The sequence below is a fragment of the Podarcis raffonei genome, chromosome 3, assembly GCF_027172205.1.
Source record: "Podarcis raffonei isolate rPodRaf1 chromosome 3, rPodRaf1.pri, whole genome shotgun sequence".
NCBI classification, from domain to species: domain Eukaryota; kingdom Metazoa; phylum Chordata; class Lepidosauria; order Squamata; family Lacertidae; genus Podarcis; species Podarcis raffonei.
In genome coordinates, this window is record NC_070604.1 from 113,256,870 (window position 1) to 113,275,721 (window position 18,852).

Below are 18,852 nucleotides of genomic sequence, written 5' to 3' on the forward strand. Positions count from 1 at the left end.
TAGCCAAGCTAGCCACCAACTGTAAAGGAGATGAATTTATTTGACCCTGTCTACATCAAGCTATATTCTACCTTTATCACCAAATTCCGAATATAATTGCACAGTGTATCAATTAACATTATCTTTTAATATATTAGTGGCCATGTGATGATTTTAGCCTATAATTTTTATTGTTTAATGTCTTAACCTGTATATTAAGGTACTTTTATAGCTCTGTTTAGCGTAGGTAATGTCTTGATAATTTAAATGTTTTAAGTTTTTTGTATTAATCCAGCATATTTTCTTTTTAATTGCTGAATGATTCTGTGTACATTGCGGCAGCCTTTGGCTATGTGCAATAAAACTGACTATTTCCCTAATTCGTCCATGCCCTGACTGATGTACTGTATTGTGGTTTTTGTGTGTGCTAATGGGTTCCATAATATATATATATATATATATATATATATATATGTATATGTATATGTGTGTGTATATATATATATATATATATATATATACACACACACACACACACACACACACACGAAGCAATAGGGGCAGGCTCTCCCCCCCGCTCGCCCAATACCCCGCAGCGGCGTTTGCCGCGAGCTCGCGAACCTCGCGCGCCCCGCAGCGGGCGGTTGGACACTGACGTTTTTCGATTTACACATAACGGGGAACACCAAGCCCTACTTCGAACACGACGCGCATGCGCCTTCGCGTCACCGCGGCCTGAGAAACCGAGCGAGCGCGAGAGCGCGTGACTGGATCGCTCCTTAGGAGGGCGGGGTAGCGTCGCCACAGCCGCGCGCGCACGCGCGTGCGTAACAATACGTGCGCTCGTGCTTCCTTTCCCTCCTCCTCCCCGCTGCCCGTTCCGTGACGGCGGTTGCCATAGTGACGGGAACCGAACCCCCCCCCCCCCGCCCAACCGCCGCCTTGCGTGAGGCCCTTGCGGTTCTTTCTTTCTCCCTCCCGCCCGCCTTTTCCCCTTCGCCTTCTTTTCCCGCCCGCCCCTCGAAGGCCGCGCGCGCGCGGGCGCGAACCCGCGTTTCGTGAGGGAGCCTGTGAGGGAGAGCGGGGAGGGGAGATGAGATGGCGGCCGAGGGGGAGGCGGAGGCGGAGGTGGAGTGGGTGGTAGACAGCATCGCCGGCTTCCTCCGCAGCCCCGCCTGGTCTATCCCCATCCTGGAGTTCGTGGAGCACAAGTGCGAGGGTGAGAAGCGGACGGGGGGCGGGCGGCTCTGAGGGCGGGCGGGTAGAGAACCACCTCCCATTAGGAAAGGCGGGATATAAGGAAATAAGAATAAGCGTATCCTTCCCTCACAACCTTTCTTCCCCACTCCCCTGAGGGGAATCCCCCTGCAGTCTTCGCCCTCCCCGGTTTTAAAAATCTGTTTTTGTGTCCCCCCCCTTCCCCTCGGAAATGTATGTAAAGAGGCCCAGTGGCACTTGGGGACCAGGGGAGGCTGCGGGAATGATCGTCCTTATTATTATTTAATTGGGGCTGATTCAGTTCTCAAGGGCGCTTAGAAACGAAATCCTTTCAAAGCGCGTAAAAGTGAAATCCTCTCCGGATAGTGCAAGTGCCAAACCCTCTTAGGGATGCTAACCAGAAGGGATGTTTTTTTTAAAAAAAATATTCTGGACATTGTAGATTTTTTTCTTCTGGCCTGATGCAGGTAACAGTCTTTCGCTTTGTAGTTGTGTGATTCGTGCTCATACTTCATTGGGATGGCCATTGGCTATATGCTGAGACGTAAAAATACAATTCCCATCGTCGTAGCACGCTTGCGGTTGTACCCCCTCCAAAAGCATAATTAAGTGCATGTGTCAAACCCGTTGGAACAAAAAACCCCAAGTAATGTTTCTGTTGGGGTGTAAAAAAGGGGGGGAAGCGCCTTTATTTTGGACTGGGTTGTGCACATATTGGTTACAGTGGTGCCCCGCAAGACGAATGCCTCGCAAGACGGAAAACTCGCAAGAAGAAAGAGTTTTCCGTTTTTCGAGGTGCTTCGCCAGACGAATTTCCCTATGGGCTTGCTTCGCAAGAAGAAAGCCCATAGGGAAATCTCCGGGGACCTCTTTTAAATGCTGGCGGTGGGGAGCAAAGCCTTTCGCCCCCCTCCGGCCTTCAGAAGAGATCCAGGAAGGCCGGCGGGGGCCGAAAGGCTTTGCTCCCCACCGCCAGCATTTTAAAAGCGGTCCAGGATAGCAGGGAAGCTGCCTTCTGAAGGCTGGCGGTGGGAAGAAAAGCCCTTGTCCGTCCCCCCAGCCTTCAGAAGAGGTCGGAGGACAGACTGTCCCCGAACCTGGTCTGAAGGCGGTTTCCATAGGAACGCATTGATTGATTTTCAATGCATTCCTATGGGAAACCGTGCTTCGCAAGACAAAAAACTCGCAAAACGAATTAATTTCGTCTTGCGAGGTACCACTGTATTTTGTAGATTTCTGGTGTTTCCAAGGAGGTCCTAAAATCCCTTAAGTAGAGAATCACACAGAATTCAGTGAAGTTGCTATGAAGGTGGTTATATGACATCAGAATTACAGAGCTGTCAAATCTCCCAGAACCTTTTCATTTTGAGCTTCTCTGTCCATGTACTTACAGTTTTTAATAGCTTTTGCACTGAGTCACTATTGCATTTTGCTGAGGCAGATACTTTTTATGACTTAATTCTTTTGGTAGGAGATAGCTTACTGTTGTTGACTCTATTCTGGTTGGAAAATTCCTAGAAAAGCTGGAGGCAGATACTAACTAGACTAGAGGATATGAATTTTGTGAAGTGGGCAAGAAAGGGAATGTTTGGAATCCAGGATTTTATTATTTTTATTTACAAATCTGGAGGAAGAAGTGTTTATGCAGCCCTTTAAAAGTTTCCTGAGGTATTTTGTTTGAAGAGCAAATTTAAACACACTTGGACAAATCCAGTTTAAGACATCTGCGTATGTAAACAGGTTGTCCATGTGTTTATTGCTTTGCTGGATCAAGGAGTATGGGTATTAAATGAACACGAGTTTGGAATGTGCATGTATGTTTGCCATTTCTTGCATTTTCATTCATGTTCTGAAGCTGTTCATGGCATTTTTAAGCATGCGTGGCTACAGCAGGATTGGGCTGATTTATTTTGTAAAATAAAGATTTTTTAAGATTGTTCATCCTTGTTAAAATGTGAGTTGTTGGCTCTTAATTTCAGAAAGGTTTCCCCATTAAAAAAAATTCTGCAGCTACATTGTTTAAGCTTGAGCCTGTATTGGGGTCACTCACCTACATACAATGAGATGCAATTTGATAGATAATTTAGTTATTTTAAAATATTTAAATTGCTTCCCAATAAATGTTTCTGAAGTTGTGTATGCCAGAAAACTTAATATATTAGCACTAAATATATACCGTACATAGCAATTTAAAAGCAGTTCTTAAACACATTAAAATATACAAATAGTGTATACAGTGTAAAATAGCTACATCAAACTTCAGAGAAAGCCCTCTTAAAAGTAAGTTTTCAGCCTTGTCTAAGTTCAATAGGGATCAGCTGATTCCAAATATATAGCATGCAGTTAGTGGACACCCTTCCGAAATCTAGTTAGTCATCTTATTTTTGTTGGATTATTAGGGGGGAAAGGGGAGCTCTATAACCTCACAACTGTTTAGCAGATGGCTCACTGAAGATCAATGGGGAACAGAAGGAAGCATTCACAGTGGTGCCTCGCAAGACGAAATTAATCCGTTCCGCGAGTCTCTTCGTCTTGCGGTTTTTTCGTCTTGCGAAGCACGGCTATTAGCGGCTTAGCGGCTATTAACGGCTTAGCGGCTATTAACGGCTTAGCGGCTTTAAGAAAAAGGAAACAAACTCGCAAGAACTTGCAAGACGTTTCGTCTTGCGAAGCAAGCCCATAGGGAAATTCGTCTTGCGGAACAACTCAAAAAACGGAAAACCCTTTCGTCTAGCGAGTTTTTTGTCTTGCGAGGCATTCGTCTTGCGGGGCACCCCTGTACTTCTTTTGGGTTTTTTTTTGTTAGCTGGAAACATTTTGAACTGCCTCAAAATACTTCTCAGTTATTCCATTTGAAGTACAGCCGTACCTTGGATCCCAAACGCCCTGGAACTCAGATGTTTTGGCTCCCGGTTTGCGAATGTTCTTTTGGAACCCAAATGTTCAGTAAGGCTTCCATGGCTTCTGATTGGCTGCAGGAATTTCCTGCAGCCAATCAGATGCCACGATTTTGTTTTTGAACGTTTTGGAAGTCGAACGGACTTCTGGAACAGATTCCGTTCGACTTCCAAGGTACGACTGTATGTCTTTCCTGCAGGCAAGATGAAACTGAATCTTTGTTAGGCCTCCGTTAACAACCACTTTGTTTTTGGAATGATTTGCTTATTCTGAGTGTCATAGAAGTTAGCTGAATTTTCATCAGAGCACTTCTGGATTTTTTGTAGATTATTATATTGTTACTGTATTACTCTATTGTCCATACAGACGGCTATCTTACATCAAGTGTTGTTAAACTGAAGTATATTGTTGCCTAGGGCCGCTGCTTGAAACAGCGTTCTAGTTTCTTTGTGTACATTTTGAGTGAAACTTATGATTTGGGATTTTCCAAATTGTGCATCAAGATCCTACCTGGATTGCTGAAAAGAAGGGTAGACTTATGGATTTCATTGCTGAGGATGCTTAGAATAGATATAATTTGCTGGAAGTATAGGGGTTAGGAGTAGGGGTGTCCAGATTCAGCTGAATCCCAAGGCAAAGTTGTTACTGTGGAGGGATTTTTGGCTCGTCAGAAGCAAAGTAGGATGTGTACAAGGTAGCATCATTTGAAGTGGGGTGCCCTGAAACATTGTGTGATGCATAAGCAATCCAGACATTCAAAAAATGTTGTAGACAAGCATTTGCTAAAAGCGACAGTAATGTCTCTAGGCTTGCCGTAATGCCAGGGTAGGTTGGAAGAGGGAGATCAAACATCAGAGTGGGAAGAAGGAAAGCTCTGCTTTGACTGACAGGTCAAGCTTGTAAGGAATAATTGTACTTGGAAATCAAATCTCTTCTAGTTCTTCCCACTTGAAAATCAATTTTAAAGAAACCTAGCGCAAAGGCCATTGGACCTGTCTGTCCACAATTTGGTCTGTTTCTTACTCTCAGTTTGCAGAACATCTGGACACAAAACACCAGGGGAGATTACACATTTCCTCTTGTTACTTACACTAAAATTGTGCTGGTTGCCCTTGCAGGGAAACCACTGCAGCTATTCATGTGAAATCTGATTTGTGCCCTCAGAATTGAGCAACCTTGCCCAGTTCCACAGCAATAGAAAGAAGTTACAGATATCAAACTTTCAAAGGTGTGCAGCACAAAACCATTTGGTTTTGGCAGGCTTTCCTCACTGTGGAGGGGGTGTGAATGCCTGCAAGTTCCATCCAGGTCTGTTAAAGGGGTGGGGGGTGGGGAGTTATGGCCATAAAAACAATTCCCAATAGCAAATGGAAAGGTGGGGGAGGTGCAAGGCTTAGGTGGACCCTGAGTTGAATTGGCAGCCCATGAAGCACCTTGGACTGAATTGGAATGTGTTTAGAAATGCTGAACTTGGGCCCAAAGGGAATCTTGTGGTTAATACATACCACTAGTAGGTATAAGTAAGAATAAGGCAAAAAAAGTAGCTTGAGGGGCTGAGTGGGCAGAGGTGTTATATGCCAGTAGAAGAGAAGAAAGCAGAGGGGTGGGTGTATCATGGAGGATGTAATAAATCTGGAAGTGAGACACAATTACCTGCTGGATTGGCCATCTAATGTTATGGATGGTCTTACCTTTTTATTTAGATAAATTTCACTATACAGTGGTACCTCAGTTAAGTACTTAATTTGTTCCGGGCCGCCAGAGCATGATTTCTGTTCTCATCCTGAAGCAAAGTTCTTAACCTGAAGCACTATTTCTGGGTTAGCGGAGTCTGTAACCTGAAGCGTATGTAAACTGAGGTACCACTGTACTAGGAATGTCATTTGAAAAGGTTTCTAGTTGCAGATTATTTTGGAAACTTTTTTTTTGAGAATTCACATTTTTAAAAAAGTAAAACTTGTCTCCTTAGTTTTTGATGAAGAAGAAGAAAGCAAGCTGTCTTACACTGAGATTCATCAGGAATATAAAGCTCTGGTGAGTAGTGGTTGTTTAATTTTCATTTTTTAAGAAAAATGTGCTATTGAAACAGGAATGGTTTCTGCACCACTTCTGTCAACTTATATATTCCTATGAGTATTACTTTTTTTTGAAAATTAGCTGACTAATGGTTTAATGTAAAAGAGCTATTGTTCTGCCAACTTTGAGTCTTTGCATTGTGCTTAGTTATCATTGTCCTAGTTTGTTGCAGATGCTCTAGATTGAAGAAACTGTATCCTTTTATTTTGTGCTGAGCCTTTATAGCCAGAACTTGATATTGCTGTGGTTGTATGACTGCAATCAAAAGCAACTGCCTGCATCTTTTTTCCTGCTTTCATCCCATTCAGTCAATCATTTCTATAGCCATTCTTTTCTTTCCAAAGAATAAAACTATGGCTCATTGCTCCTGTGATTGAGTCTGAAAATAAGATGTTAGGAGTGAGCTCCTGTTGTACTTTGTCTTGAATTATAGCATAACCTGGCACATCCAAGTCCTGCTGTTTCAGATCACTTTGAATTATTTATATTTGTTGTGTTCCCATCACAGCAAGAATATTAGCAGCAGTTGTACTTGCATATGTACCTAAACTGGGAAAAAGTAGTGGAGGGTTGGAGAGGAGTGACAGGGGGGGAGCAACAAGAAAAAGACAGCACAAGAGAACATTCTGCCAGGCTCACTAGTGGGTGGCAAATGGCTGAGAGCAACTAATGTCTGTAACTGAAGAAATGGAATGTGGGAAAACTAGTAAGCGAATTACGCAGACATAAACCATGATATGAACAGCCTGTTTGTGATATTAAGTCCTCATCTGTGTCTTAGTAATGCACAGTGATAACTATCCACCTGAGCAATTTTTTGGCCTAGTCCCCCTTCTCTCCACTTACATCCCAATGCATTACTGTCTATGATTGCTTATACAGCACCACCACCCCCTTACTGTCTGGGTATTCTCCAAAGGCCTCCATTATTTCTGCATTATTGATCCCTAGGCCTGAACTGCCCCCTCTGCATTTCCATATCTCTTCATTCAGATTCCTCCTCAAAACCCACCTTTTCATTAAATCTTTGGGCACAACCCCCATAGTTCCTATTCTGTATTGTAGCTAAGCCTAAGCAAGTGCAACTGAAATCATCACATATTATTTCCCTAATTCCTTCCACTTTCCTTTCTCTCCTCTTCCACTGTTGTTTTCCCTTTTTTGATTGCAAATCTCAAATTCCAGGGATGTACTCCTGTATTTTGTATAACATCATGCACATATATGCTGCTATATAAATTAAGAGAAATAGGGAAACTTGGCAGCAGCAAACAAAGTAAACTAACTTATGTACAATGACTTGCATTATTTATTATAAATAAACAAACAAATAAATAAATATTTATATCCCAGTTTAAAGGAATGGGGTAAGGTTCAAGGCTATAGAGAATTGTGGAATAATCTTTTCCGCCATCCATTTTTTGCAGGTTGAAAAGCTGTTAGACAGTTACCTTAAAGAAGTTGGAATCAATGAAGACAAATTCCAGGAAGCTTGTATGTCTCCTCTTGCCAAGACTCGTACCTCACAGGTAAATTTTCTTTTAGCAAAGTTAAAAAAGATAGGTGATTGTGTTCCCTTTGTATATATTTTCATTTGTATTAAAAAACAACAACCCTCCTGTGTCAAACACACATAGTGATGTTTCAGTTTAACAGAATGCATGCTTTGTATATATAAAACCTCACAAATTAAAAGTCAACGAGCTAAAAAGAATGAGCATTGAAGGTAACGGAGCTCATGTTTAACAATATGTTTAAGACTGCAGCCCTTGTCACTCAACTTTCACCCAGAAGCTGAGAAAAAAGTGAACTAGTGGAATACTAATGATGAAAGTGTCTTAGCAAGTTACCTGTGGTTTGGTTCCATGGCGGTGGTGAAAAAGCACATAGGATCAGGTGCAAGGGGTGCTGGCGTGTTATTGCCAGTTTCTGGTTTTGTAGCTGCACTACCTGCTTACTCAGGATGCGCACTCAGTGTTGCACATTATATTGATATGAACATGCAGCACAATTAAACAATACACTAATTAAAAATACTTCTTACTATCTAGGACAGTTGCAAAAACTAAGTGTTTCTGCAGGCACATATGAGCACATGCAGTAAGTAGAGCAAGCTATGGCTGTGCCTCAGACTGCCAGCTGGAGGGAGGCTGAATAGAGAGGCCTGGAGGGCCAGAGATTCCCTAGTTCTGATATAAATGTTCATTATTGTAACCTCCTAGAAACAGGTATTTGCATACCTTCCCATGAAGAAGAAGAAGAAGAGTTTGGATTTGATATCCCGCTTTATCACTCCCTTTAAGGAGTCTCAAAGCGGCTAACATTCTCCTTTCCCTTCCTCCCCCACAACACTCTGTGAGGTGAGTGGGGCTGAGAGACTTCAAAGAAGTGTGACTAGCCCAAGGTCACCCAGCAGCTGCATGTGGAGGAGCGGGGAAGCGAACCCGGTTCCCCAGATTACGAGACTACCGCTCTTAACCACTACACCACACTGGCTCTCAGAGAGAGACTAGATGATTTCCCGTATTCCAATATTATATATACAGTGGACGCTCGGGTTGCGAACGTGATCTGTGTGGGATGCACGTTTGCAACCCGCACCTGCGCTTCTGCGCATGCACAAAGTGCGATTTAGCGCTTCTGCATATGTGCGACTGCTGAAACCCGGAAGTAACCAATTCTGGTACTCCTGGGTTTTGGCAGTCCGCAACCCGAAAAAGCGCAACCTGAAGCGGACGCAACATGAGCTATGACTGTAGTCTTGATTTGTAGGAATACTAGGGTAAAGGACAATGCAGTCCTGTCTTAATATCTTATCAGAAGTAACTTTCATTGATTCTGTGGGGTTTACTCCTTTGTAAGGTGGTATAGGAGGAAAGCTATAAAGCCTTGTAGGTGGTGGTACAATAACTTTTTCAGTACTTTCCTCCCTAAATTTAAACTAGTGCAGTAATGTGGGACTTGAGCCTTTTTTAAAAAAATGATCAGACTGCAAATTTGTTTGCACTGTAAGATTTAAACAAATCAGCGGGATATAAATAATAAATTATTATTATTATTAAATTATTATAAAACATCTTTCATCACACAGGCCATCTTGCAGCCAGTATTGGCAGCTGAAGATTTCAGGTTGTTTAAAGAGATGATGGTCCAGAAAAATATTGAAATGCAACTGCAAGCCATAAGAATAATTCAGGAAAGAAATGGTGAGTAGCAGCTAATGAGAAACTTGTCTTCCCATTTCATCTCTTCATTTGCTGAGACCAGGGGTGGCTTCAAGTTTTTCTGAGGCAGGGGGCTTCAGTGGGCTCAGTGAGGCATGCGTAAGTGGTCGAAAGGGGCATGAGACACAACAGCAAGGGAGTTGAAAGAATGGCATTAAAGGGGCAAAATACTGAAGGGCTAAGAGGGCAGAAAGAACAAATATTTTGAAAAGGCAAAGAGAAGCAGAGAAGGGAAAGTATGAAGGCAGGAAGATAATCAGAGGAAGAAGATAGGCTAGAAGGATCTGTCATTTACGGCCCAGTGAAGGGACTAAGGTGAGCTCTTTCTGGGTTTTTCTTGTTTTCCTCCTTCCTGTTGTTGCAGTCAATGCTCAAATGAGCAGCCCAAAATGAGAGGGGAGCTGAATTACATACTCTGCATTTTCCAAGTTATTTGTACCTTGGTTATCCCACAGGACAGCTTGGGATTGTTGAAAAGCATCTACTGTACATAATTCCCTTTCTCCTCCATTCTTGAAGGAGCTGGGCTTTCAGTCATTTGGAAAAGAGGGGCAGGGAAGGACTTAAATGATGGATAGTTCTCTTACTTGACTGAATTTGTATGACACAATATCTATTAATTAAAATGCCATTTTTCTGTGATCTGTTTCATATTTCTTTTAAGCCAACCGTAAAATTGTCTGTTAAATTTGTTTTGTGGGATTCAAACAGAGTTCAAGATGTTGCTACAGATGCTTGAGTTTCCAATCTCTTTCTTTAATAATCTTCCAAGATTTCTGTAACAAATGTCTTTTTTATTTTACACATATGGAGATAATTCCGGTGGAAATCACCTAAAAATAATCACTTCTAAAAGTTCATGTTTCTGTGCACATTTTGACAATCGGATAACAGCTTGTACTTCATCTGTGGAAAACTGAATGTCATCCTCCTTGACTCCTCTTTCTTTGTTTTTTTTTAAACAGGTGTGCTACCTGATTGTTTGACAGATGGGTCTGATGCATATACTGAAATTGAAGAAGAGGAAATGAAAATATTAAGGGAGGTTCTCAGGTAAAAAGACCCTTTTTGTTTTGTTTCTCTAACAAATTGTGCCCCCCAAATGCCTAGTCTGAGAGTTGGGAGAACCTCCTGAATTTCATGGGCTGGGGCACAAGTGGTTGAGGGGGAAAGGAGGGATCCCCAAAATGGGGCACATTTTGACTGTCAGGAGAGGCTGCTCGTTGTTTTGCTTTGTGAGTGAGCAAATAAATAACTGAACTGTTGAATTGCATGTTCCCTCGCATTCTGTTTTGCAGAAAGTCAAAGGAAGAATATGATCTGGAGCAAGAAAGGAAAAGAACTAATGAGGTATCCTGAAGTTCAATTGAATTAGTCTACTCTGTGAATGTAGTGATGTTATTATTTAATTATAGCTCTATAAATCCAGCCTTCCATCAAATACACGTGCTTCTCATCAGGCTTTGGTGGCTTAATAAAATTACCAGCATATCCCTGCTACATATGCTTTCTTTGCAACTCTCGTTTCCTTTCCCTTTTTTCTTTTGTGAACTTGATGACATGGATATGATGAGTGTCCCTTTATCACGCTATTGAGCAAATCGTTCAGGAAGCTGACTGATGATGGTGTGAGAAAATATTCTGAAGTAAAGACTATTTTTAATGAATCACAAAGTAGGTGATAGATGGTGCTCCAGTGGAAAAAAATATAGCTAATCATCTACAGGCCCTGATGACGAAGGTAGACAACATTTGGGGGAGGGGGGAGATTCCATATGGAAGACAGGCAGCATTCTGAGATCAATTTGTCAGGATGTCTATTAAGAGCCATGAGAACAGCCTTGTCCTATTGGTTGAGAAAGTTAGTGTCTCATTCAAGGGTGTTCATCTGGAATAGAATTAATGCCTGTCTTGTATGTGCCTCACTTTGAATGTGCTTTAGAGGTTGCAACAGCAACTGATAGAGTGTGACTGTTTTCTCCATTCATATTTTTTAGCATGTTCCTGGTGCTTATATGCCAGCAATACCTATGCATGAATATGCGCGCTCCCTCCCAGAAATCAGTTCTTAAGCACAGAGGAAGTGGCAGTTATTTTGTCTTAACAGCAGCAATAGTGCCTTATGTGGTGGCTTCTAGAGGACCCCTCACTCTCTGACAGGTCTTTTGGATATGTGTGATTGGGGAGACTGAAGCGGGGAGCTTAAATTTCCCATACATGAGTGGAGAAGATCATAAGGATGATTTTAAAGTTGGGTTAAAGTATAGCCATAGCAGAACACACACAACTTCCCATGTTTTAATTGAGATCAAGCTCACTTGCCTAATTAATTTGTGAGAGCATAATTTTGTTAAATAAATAGCATTTGTCAAAAAGCATGTTTTAGTAGCTCTGAGACTGTGAAAAGCTATATGTGGCTTTTGCTGTACCTCTTTTTAGTGTCTTGAGTGCATTACTTGATACTGTTCTATTATCTCTTCCCCCCCCTTAAATATATAGTCACATGAGAAACAGAGATCATCTGATGGTGCACACAAATCTCCAGGACATCTGAGTGAAAGTGCAGGAACTAAAGAGCCTGCTGACCATACAACAAAACATTCATCAGGTATGATCATCTGCAAGTATCTAAAATACAGAGATGAAAAAATATACAGCATAACTTGGTGTGAACCACTCAGGACTTTGGATTGGGTGGTCATAAAATATAAATAAATGGGAATTGACATTTAAATGGGAATTCTGGGAGGGAAGAATTTTGATGCTTCAGTTGAACTTTGTGTTGTATATTTGAAAAATGAAAAGCAGAGGCTCTTTGGAAACCTGGTATAGCAATTGTTCAGACTCTAAGCATGAGCAAAACCCAGCTGTCAGTTCATCCCAAGAGCAATAGCACCTGACATGCTCCAGAGGAAATTGGGATGGGGAGAAGAAACAGATATTCTTACTGTAAATGGTATTGCTTCATGGATGTCAAGAGTCTTCAAGCAGGCCATGCAGCTCTCCCTGCAGCTCAGACAGGAAATGTCTAAATCTCAACAGAAGACCTTGCTCCTGCTTTCCTGTTAAGGCTCAGTCCCACTTCATGTAACAAACTAGAGAACAGACCTCAAACATTCAGAACTGAAGGAGATGAAAGACACCGTGAACACTGAATAAAACCTGGTATTTTGTTTTTGATGGGTAAAGCACTTCACAGTGTTTATTTTGTATGTTCTTTCTGCCCAGAAGACCTAGTGAAGTTAATGGAAATGGTTAAGTTAGAGTAGCCTCATTTAATGTAGTGGACTTAGTTGGAATACAATCCATAAAATATTAGTATTTGGGAAGCCTTTAGGAAATGAAGAATTGTTTTTAAAATTCTTGCTCTTTGGTTAAAATCCATCAAGGTACAAAGATCCCTTACCTTTGATTTGTATTAGTATGATGAACGTATGATGGATTAGTTCCTTTCAATGTAAATTTAGGTCGAGAGGCAAAACACAAACACTTACCTACCCGGGAACTGCCCTCTGCCAAACTGAAGGAAGAGAGTCGGAAGAAAACCATAGGGAATGGCTCTGAATGTGTAGCAAAGCAAGTGGGGACTGAAGGACGTGTAAGCTGAATGCTCACTTCATTTAAGATAACTAATATTATTTAGTAGCTAGTATGTCATTTTGGATTACTTTTTGTATGACATAGTTGTGTATAAATATTTAGAAAGTGTGATCCAGGGTTCCCCAGCTTGGTGTTCAGGCATGATGGGAGTTGTAGTGCAAATCATCTGGGGGGCACCCTGTTGAGGAATGCTGGCTTGAACCATTGGAATATCATTTATTGAACAGCTCAAGAACTAGGTGCCGTATATAAAATGAAAACAAGCAAATATCTATCTTCAGAGTTACAATCTTAGGAAGATAGAAGGTAAGGAGAGTGGAATCGATATGCAAAATCAGTTAGAATGTCAGAATGAAATGTTGAGTTTTGTCAGGTGTTTAAATGTGCTAATGGGAGAAGCCAGATGCCAGGAAGTCAGTAGAATATGAGAAGGAAAAGGAACTCTGCGTAGAAAGCAAAAATGAATAGCACAATGACAAGGAATGAGTGGGATGGGTGAATAGACTTTTATGGAGGAGGAGGATTTTAGTTTTTTAGATATAGATATTTGACTTTCAGCACACTTCAGCCGTATTCAGGCATTCTAAGGAAATTTGATTTATTATGAAACATAACTCCATACACAACAAGGTATGTGTCAGCATAAATGTTAATGAGACACTGTCTGCCCCAACGCTTTTAAAACGGCACATGCTGCAAACTGACCTTACAGTTTGTAGGAAAAATATATGTAGTTGTAATTAGATTTAGAATAAATGTGCTCAGAGATTGAATTTAAATTCCATTGTTCATTCTCTTTTTAAGAGAGTAAGAAGAGTGTTGATGATGTGGTTTGTTGTTGGTCACGTGGTTGGATAGGGCAGACCTAGTTAAACAGTTCAGCTGAGTTGAATTAAGAAGGCATCTGTTGTTCATATGTCAGTTTTATATCTTTTAAAAGAGAATGTCACTTCTGGAAATCTGAGTCCAGCAATCATGCATTCCTGTGTTTATGGCATCTTTGCAGAAGGTCTTGAAAATGTAATATATCCTGCAGTCTCCCTGCTCCTTTCACACATAGTATCTTCAGTAGTATATTCTGACTAAAGTTAGGTCTGCCAATGTATCTGTATGCAGACAATTAGGGACGATTTGGTATATACATTTTCCCTCTTGTATTAATTTGAAAGAAGCTCATTATGAAATCCCTTCCAGGTGAGCCTTTATATGCCTTGGTGAATTTAGAAAAGAAAGTACTACCTTTTCTTTTTAGGTGTACATTAAACATGTAAAGTGTAAGTGTGTCAAGCATGCTTACTCATCAGGTACACTTATCAGGCAGCAAGGACCAACTGTGACTCCCAATTGACTGTACACCTGGTAGCAAGCCTTAGTCTGCCCTGCATAATGTACAAAACCAGTGAACGTGTACACTGCAAAAAATATTGTGGCTTGCATGTCACTAGTGATGCTACCATAGTTCTTAACAATGTTCCACATTAGAAAATGAATGGTACCTGCTCCCTCAATCCTTCTCTAAGGTAAAGGGACCCCTGGCCATTAGGTCCAGTTGTGGATCACTCTGGGGTTGCTGCGCTCATCTCGCTTTACTGGCCAGCATGTGGCCAGCATGACTTAGTTGCTTTTGGCGAACCCCAGAGTAGCGCATGGAAATGCTGTTTACCTTCCCACCAGTGCGGTACCTATTTATCTACTTGCACTTCGTGCTTTTGAACTGCTAGGTTGGCAGGAGCAGGGACCGAGCAACCGGAGCTCACCCCGTCGCAGGGATTTGAACCGCTGACCTTCTGATCGGCAAGCCCTAGGCTCTGTGGTTTAACCCACAGCGCCACCTGCGTCAATTCTTCTCTAGCTTAGACTAAATCAATCCAGAGTGCTTGATGTTCTCTTTCTGCCTGTGGCTTGCTCCAGACCTCCCTTTCTACTTGCTTAAAGGCTACAGAAACACAGCAGCAATTAAAGTGCAAGGCCCCTTGTGGAATCCTTTTTTTGGAGCGGGGTAGCATCAAATTGCTACTTGTAATAAATACCGTATTTTCCGCCCTATAAGACACATCAGACCATAAGACGTACTTAGTTTTTGGAGGAGGAAAACAAGAAAAAAAAATACTCTGAATCCCTGAAGCCAGAACAGCAAGAGGGATCGCTATGCAGCAGTCCCTCTTGCTGTTCTGGCTTCTGGGATAGCTGCACAGCCTGCATTCACTCCATAAGGCGCACACACATTTCCCCTTAGTTTTTAGGAGGGAAAAAGTGTGTCTTATAGAGTTAAAAATACGGTACATTGTAAACAAACATGCTTGTCCTTCATCTCTTTTGTTTTTCCATTTTGTTGGGACTATATATAGTTTTAACAATTAATCTAACTCTTTAAAAAACAAAGCATGCATTATTTCATTCACAAATATCTAATTGGATAAAAAATACATTACAGAAACTATGCAATAAAATGCCTTTTAAATTCTACTTACCAGAAACTATCAGAACTTGGAGCACAAGAGCTCAGGGAGCGTGAAGACTATCTAAAGCAGAAACGAGATGCATTGATGGCTTTGAAGAAGGAGTCCAAAACTAATATGCCGCCGCCACCACCACCACAAAGTACAGAGCAGAAAGAAGAGCTGTTACCTTCTAAGGAGGTAAAAGAGGAGAGAATGTTCTAACCAGCCAGTCTGCATTGGAGAAATGCAGGGCTATGTGCAGTTCCAAACTGATGCTTTGAATAGCACTGTTCAATAGTGGGGTGGGAAGAGGGCAGGGCTGCATCCTGGCACAACTGCTCAGTATTCATAGTATAAGTAGGTCTGTGCTTAGTTCCTCATCTAGTTAAGGCAACAAGCCTGTTTCCACAATTCCTAACAGAGTTGAAATGGGAGCTAAGAAAGCAACGATGGTAAACAGACATGCTAAACATCCTTACAGTAATACTTGCATAGTAGAAAGTTGATGCACAAAAAGGGAAAAAGAGCTGGGCCACTTGTTTTTAATATGCCACTAAATCTAGAGTATACACTCTAGGGTCAGTGAGCTGATTCACACCTGCCTGTGTGAATACCCCAACACATGCATGCATGTAATAGCATGAACTTTTAATTTGCCTATAAAAGTGTCATTAACTATGCTACACTCCTTTATGCAGTTACTTGAGAGTAAGCCCTATCAAACTTAGTGAGACTTAGACATGCTCTGGACTGCATTGTAAACTGTGGGAAGTGAGATAACGTTCATGTGTTCAGGCTGCTTCACATTCTTGCAGCAATCCTGATGACAACTATTAGCTAGGGCAGTACTGTCCCACATACGGCATGTGTCCCTGTTGGTTCTGCTGGACCTCTCAGCGGCTTTTGATACCATTGACTATGGCATCCGTCTGAGTTGCCTTGCTGGAATGGGACTTGGAGGCACTGTTTTACATGGACTCTTGCTCCTTTCTGGATGGGCGAATCCAGAATGTGGTTGAAGGGGACTCCTGTTTGATGCCTTGGGGGTCCCTCAGGGTTCTCTTCTGTCCCACATGCTGTTTAACATTTACCGTATTTTTTGCTCTATAAGACTCACTTTTTCCCTCCTAAAAAGTAAGGGGAAATGTGTGTGAGTCTTATGGAGCGAATGCAGGCTGCACAGCTATCCCAGAAGCCAGAACAGCAAGAGGGATTGATTGCTGCTTTCACTGCGCAGTGATCCCTCTTGCTGTTCTGGCTTCTGGGGTTCAGAATATTTTTTTTCTCGTTTTCCTCCTCCAAAAACTAGGTGCGTCTTATGGTCTGGTGCGTCTTATAGAGCGAAAAATACGGTACTTGAAAACGTTGGGAGAGGCTATAGGGCGTTCTGGGGTTATGTGTCAACAAGTATGCTGATGACACCCAGGCATTTCTTTCCACCAACATCCAAGGTTCTAAGCCCATGTCTGTCCTCAGTAATAGACTGGATGAAGGTGAACACATTGAAACTTAATCTAGGCAAGAGAGACATGCTCTTGGTCAGTCAGAAGGCAGAACAGGGAATAGCTATTCAGAAGATACAGGGTCAGTTTGGGTGTGCTCCTTGACTCAGCCCCCAGCATGGATGTCCAGGTCTCTGCGTTGGTCAGGAGTGCAGGTTTCTCTCTCTTAACTGTCACACTGAAAAGTTCTCCGTAACATGTTTGCCTTACAAACTGCTGAACCTACAATGTGTTATACAAAATTATTCTTCCATACTTGATGGGCTAAAATCTTATGCACACTTTAACCGAGACAAAGTTACATTAAATTGGAAGTATGTCTATATAGAAATGCATAGTGTAACTTGGCAAAGGATATTGCAGTTTAAAATTTCCCATTTTTATTTTTAGGGAATGACAGAAGAAGAGGAGCAAAGGTTGTTAAAGAAAAGAATCCTTGCAGCAAAACTTAAAGAAGAAGTTATTAATAAGCGATAGTTCAGAGAAGCTGCTTCTAGGAGTTGGGGACAAGAATGACTGTTTAGTATATTTAACCATGAACTGAATTCTTTGCTCACAAACATTGTATGCATTAATTTGATTTTCTATATTAAACATTAACTTTTTTCTTGTGTTTTTTAAAAATAGACTTAAATTAGATAAAAGTAATGATTTATTTTCCTTTTTTTTTTAAAAGGTAGGCTTGGTCATTCCAAAGTCTTAAGCATCCAGCAGTTTAGATTCTTACGATTCCAATACGTATTGCTGAATGTGAACACTGTAACTCTTTTGCTTGGTTTAATATTTGTCGGTTCTTTTGTCAAAAGTACATTGGTAGACTGACATTAAAGTGTTTAAACTTGTTTTGATTTTATATACAGATGAATGTAGAAGTGTCAAGTTTAAAATCAACATGAAGTTTAAAATCAATTATATAGAACTCCAGGTGTTCCTTCCTTCTCACAAGATTGCCTTGTGAGACGGAAGTTTGGCAACCTTGCAAATTACAGGGCAGAAGTAGGCACACTGTAAATTTGCCTACATATAAATATGCTGTGTAATGTTTGAAGCAGGCTGAAGAAACAGAATAAGCTAATATAGTTTCATATATTTTAAGTGAACCCATTCAATATTATTTGTGCTTTATTCAGAACAATCACTCTCCCAGCGTTTCCGGCACCAGAAGGCTACCGTCTACAAATTTCCAACACAGTAAGAAACACAGCTCATCCACATTTCATGTAACTTTTTATTAAAATAGTATTTAACTGAGACATGTTGGCAGATGTAATCTTTTTCTTTGAAAAAAATCAGTTGAAGGGCCCCAGGCATTTGAAATGTGGGCTGTCCTGTGGCAAAAAGCGACCCACCGTAACAAGCGGGAAGGGAGGTGGAAAGGGGGAAGAAAGCACCTGAGGCAGATTGTGTAACTTGAAAGGGAGGAGCTTCATCTTGCACAGTATTTGTCAGCCAATATTCGTACGCTCCCAACTTTCCATGTCATTAAACTATTAAAAAAAACACTGATTGTTGCTATAGAAGTGACTCGTGGGGCAGGGCCTGCATGTGTTCTTCAAGCTCTTAACAGTCTTTGAAAATGGATGGAAGATGAGAGACCAAATGTGTTGGGTCTTTTTTCATTTACTTAATAAAAGCTTGGAGACAGTCCCCACCTCATATAGAGCTTAAGAAGAAAATTGTTAGCGGGTTTGGGGGCAGCGGGAGAAGAGAGAGACTTGCCAGGAATACAAAGTGAGCATATCAAGCCTACATAGTAACACTGCTGAACCAGCCCAAATGTTTTGCCACCCACTTCCCTTCAAACAAAGGAGTCTTCAGCTGAAGTGAGAAGGAAGCCCCTATTTTTAGTTGCCTGGAGCCCCCCGATGGCAGAGATATGTCCTTCAGGCCATATTAACTGTCAGTCATTGCAAC

General features: G+C 41.5%; 1 protein-coding gene across 2 annotated transcripts; it reads left to right on the top strand.

The window, feature by feature from the left end:
* Nucleotides 1-813: 813 nt before the first annotated feature.
* On the top strand, nucleotides 814-18,191 carry CFAP36 (cilia and flagella associated protein 36). Of its 2 annotated transcripts, XR_008329770.1 has the most exons (11): nucleotides 814-1,198; nucleotides 6,065-6,129; nucleotides 7,599-7,700; nucleotides 9,263-9,377; nucleotides 10,361-10,448; nucleotides 10,694-10,745; nucleotides 11,895-12,003; nucleotides 12,863-12,993; nucleotides 15,470-15,634; nucleotides 17,329-17,502; nucleotides 18,069-18,191. XR_008329770.1 is itself a non-coding variant. In XM_053383673.1 (10 exons), the coding sequence occupies exons 1-10, from the start codon at nucleotides 1,078-1,080 to the stop codon at nucleotides 17,413-17,415; spliced, it is 1,035 nt and encodes a 344-aa protein (XP_053239648.1). In that variant the 5' UTR covers nucleotides 814-1,077; the 3' UTR covers nucleotides 17,416-18,191. The 2 variants fall into 2 exon arrangements, 1 of the variants encoding a protein (XP_053239648.1); XM_053383673.1 differs by having other exon boundaries at nucleotides 17,329-18,191.
* Nucleotides 18,192-18,852: the final 661 nt, after the last annotated feature.

What these genes read in the sequence shown, in the direction of transcription:
- CFAP36 (XM_053383673.1), top strand. Translation starts at nt 1,078, where the DNA reads ATGGCGGCCGAGGGGGAGGCGGAGGCGGAGGTGGAGTGGGTGGTAGAC. An exon ending in AATAATTCAGGAAAGAAATG is followed by an intron (nt 9,378 to 10,360) that starts GTGAGTAGCAGC and finishes TTTTTTAAACAG; the next exon opens with GTGTGCTACCTGATTGTTTG. An exon ending in ATATTAAGGGAGGTTCTCAG is followed by an intron (nt 10,449 to 10,693) that starts GTAAAAAGACCC and finishes TCTGTTTTGCAG; the next exon opens with AAAGTCAAAGGAAGAATATG.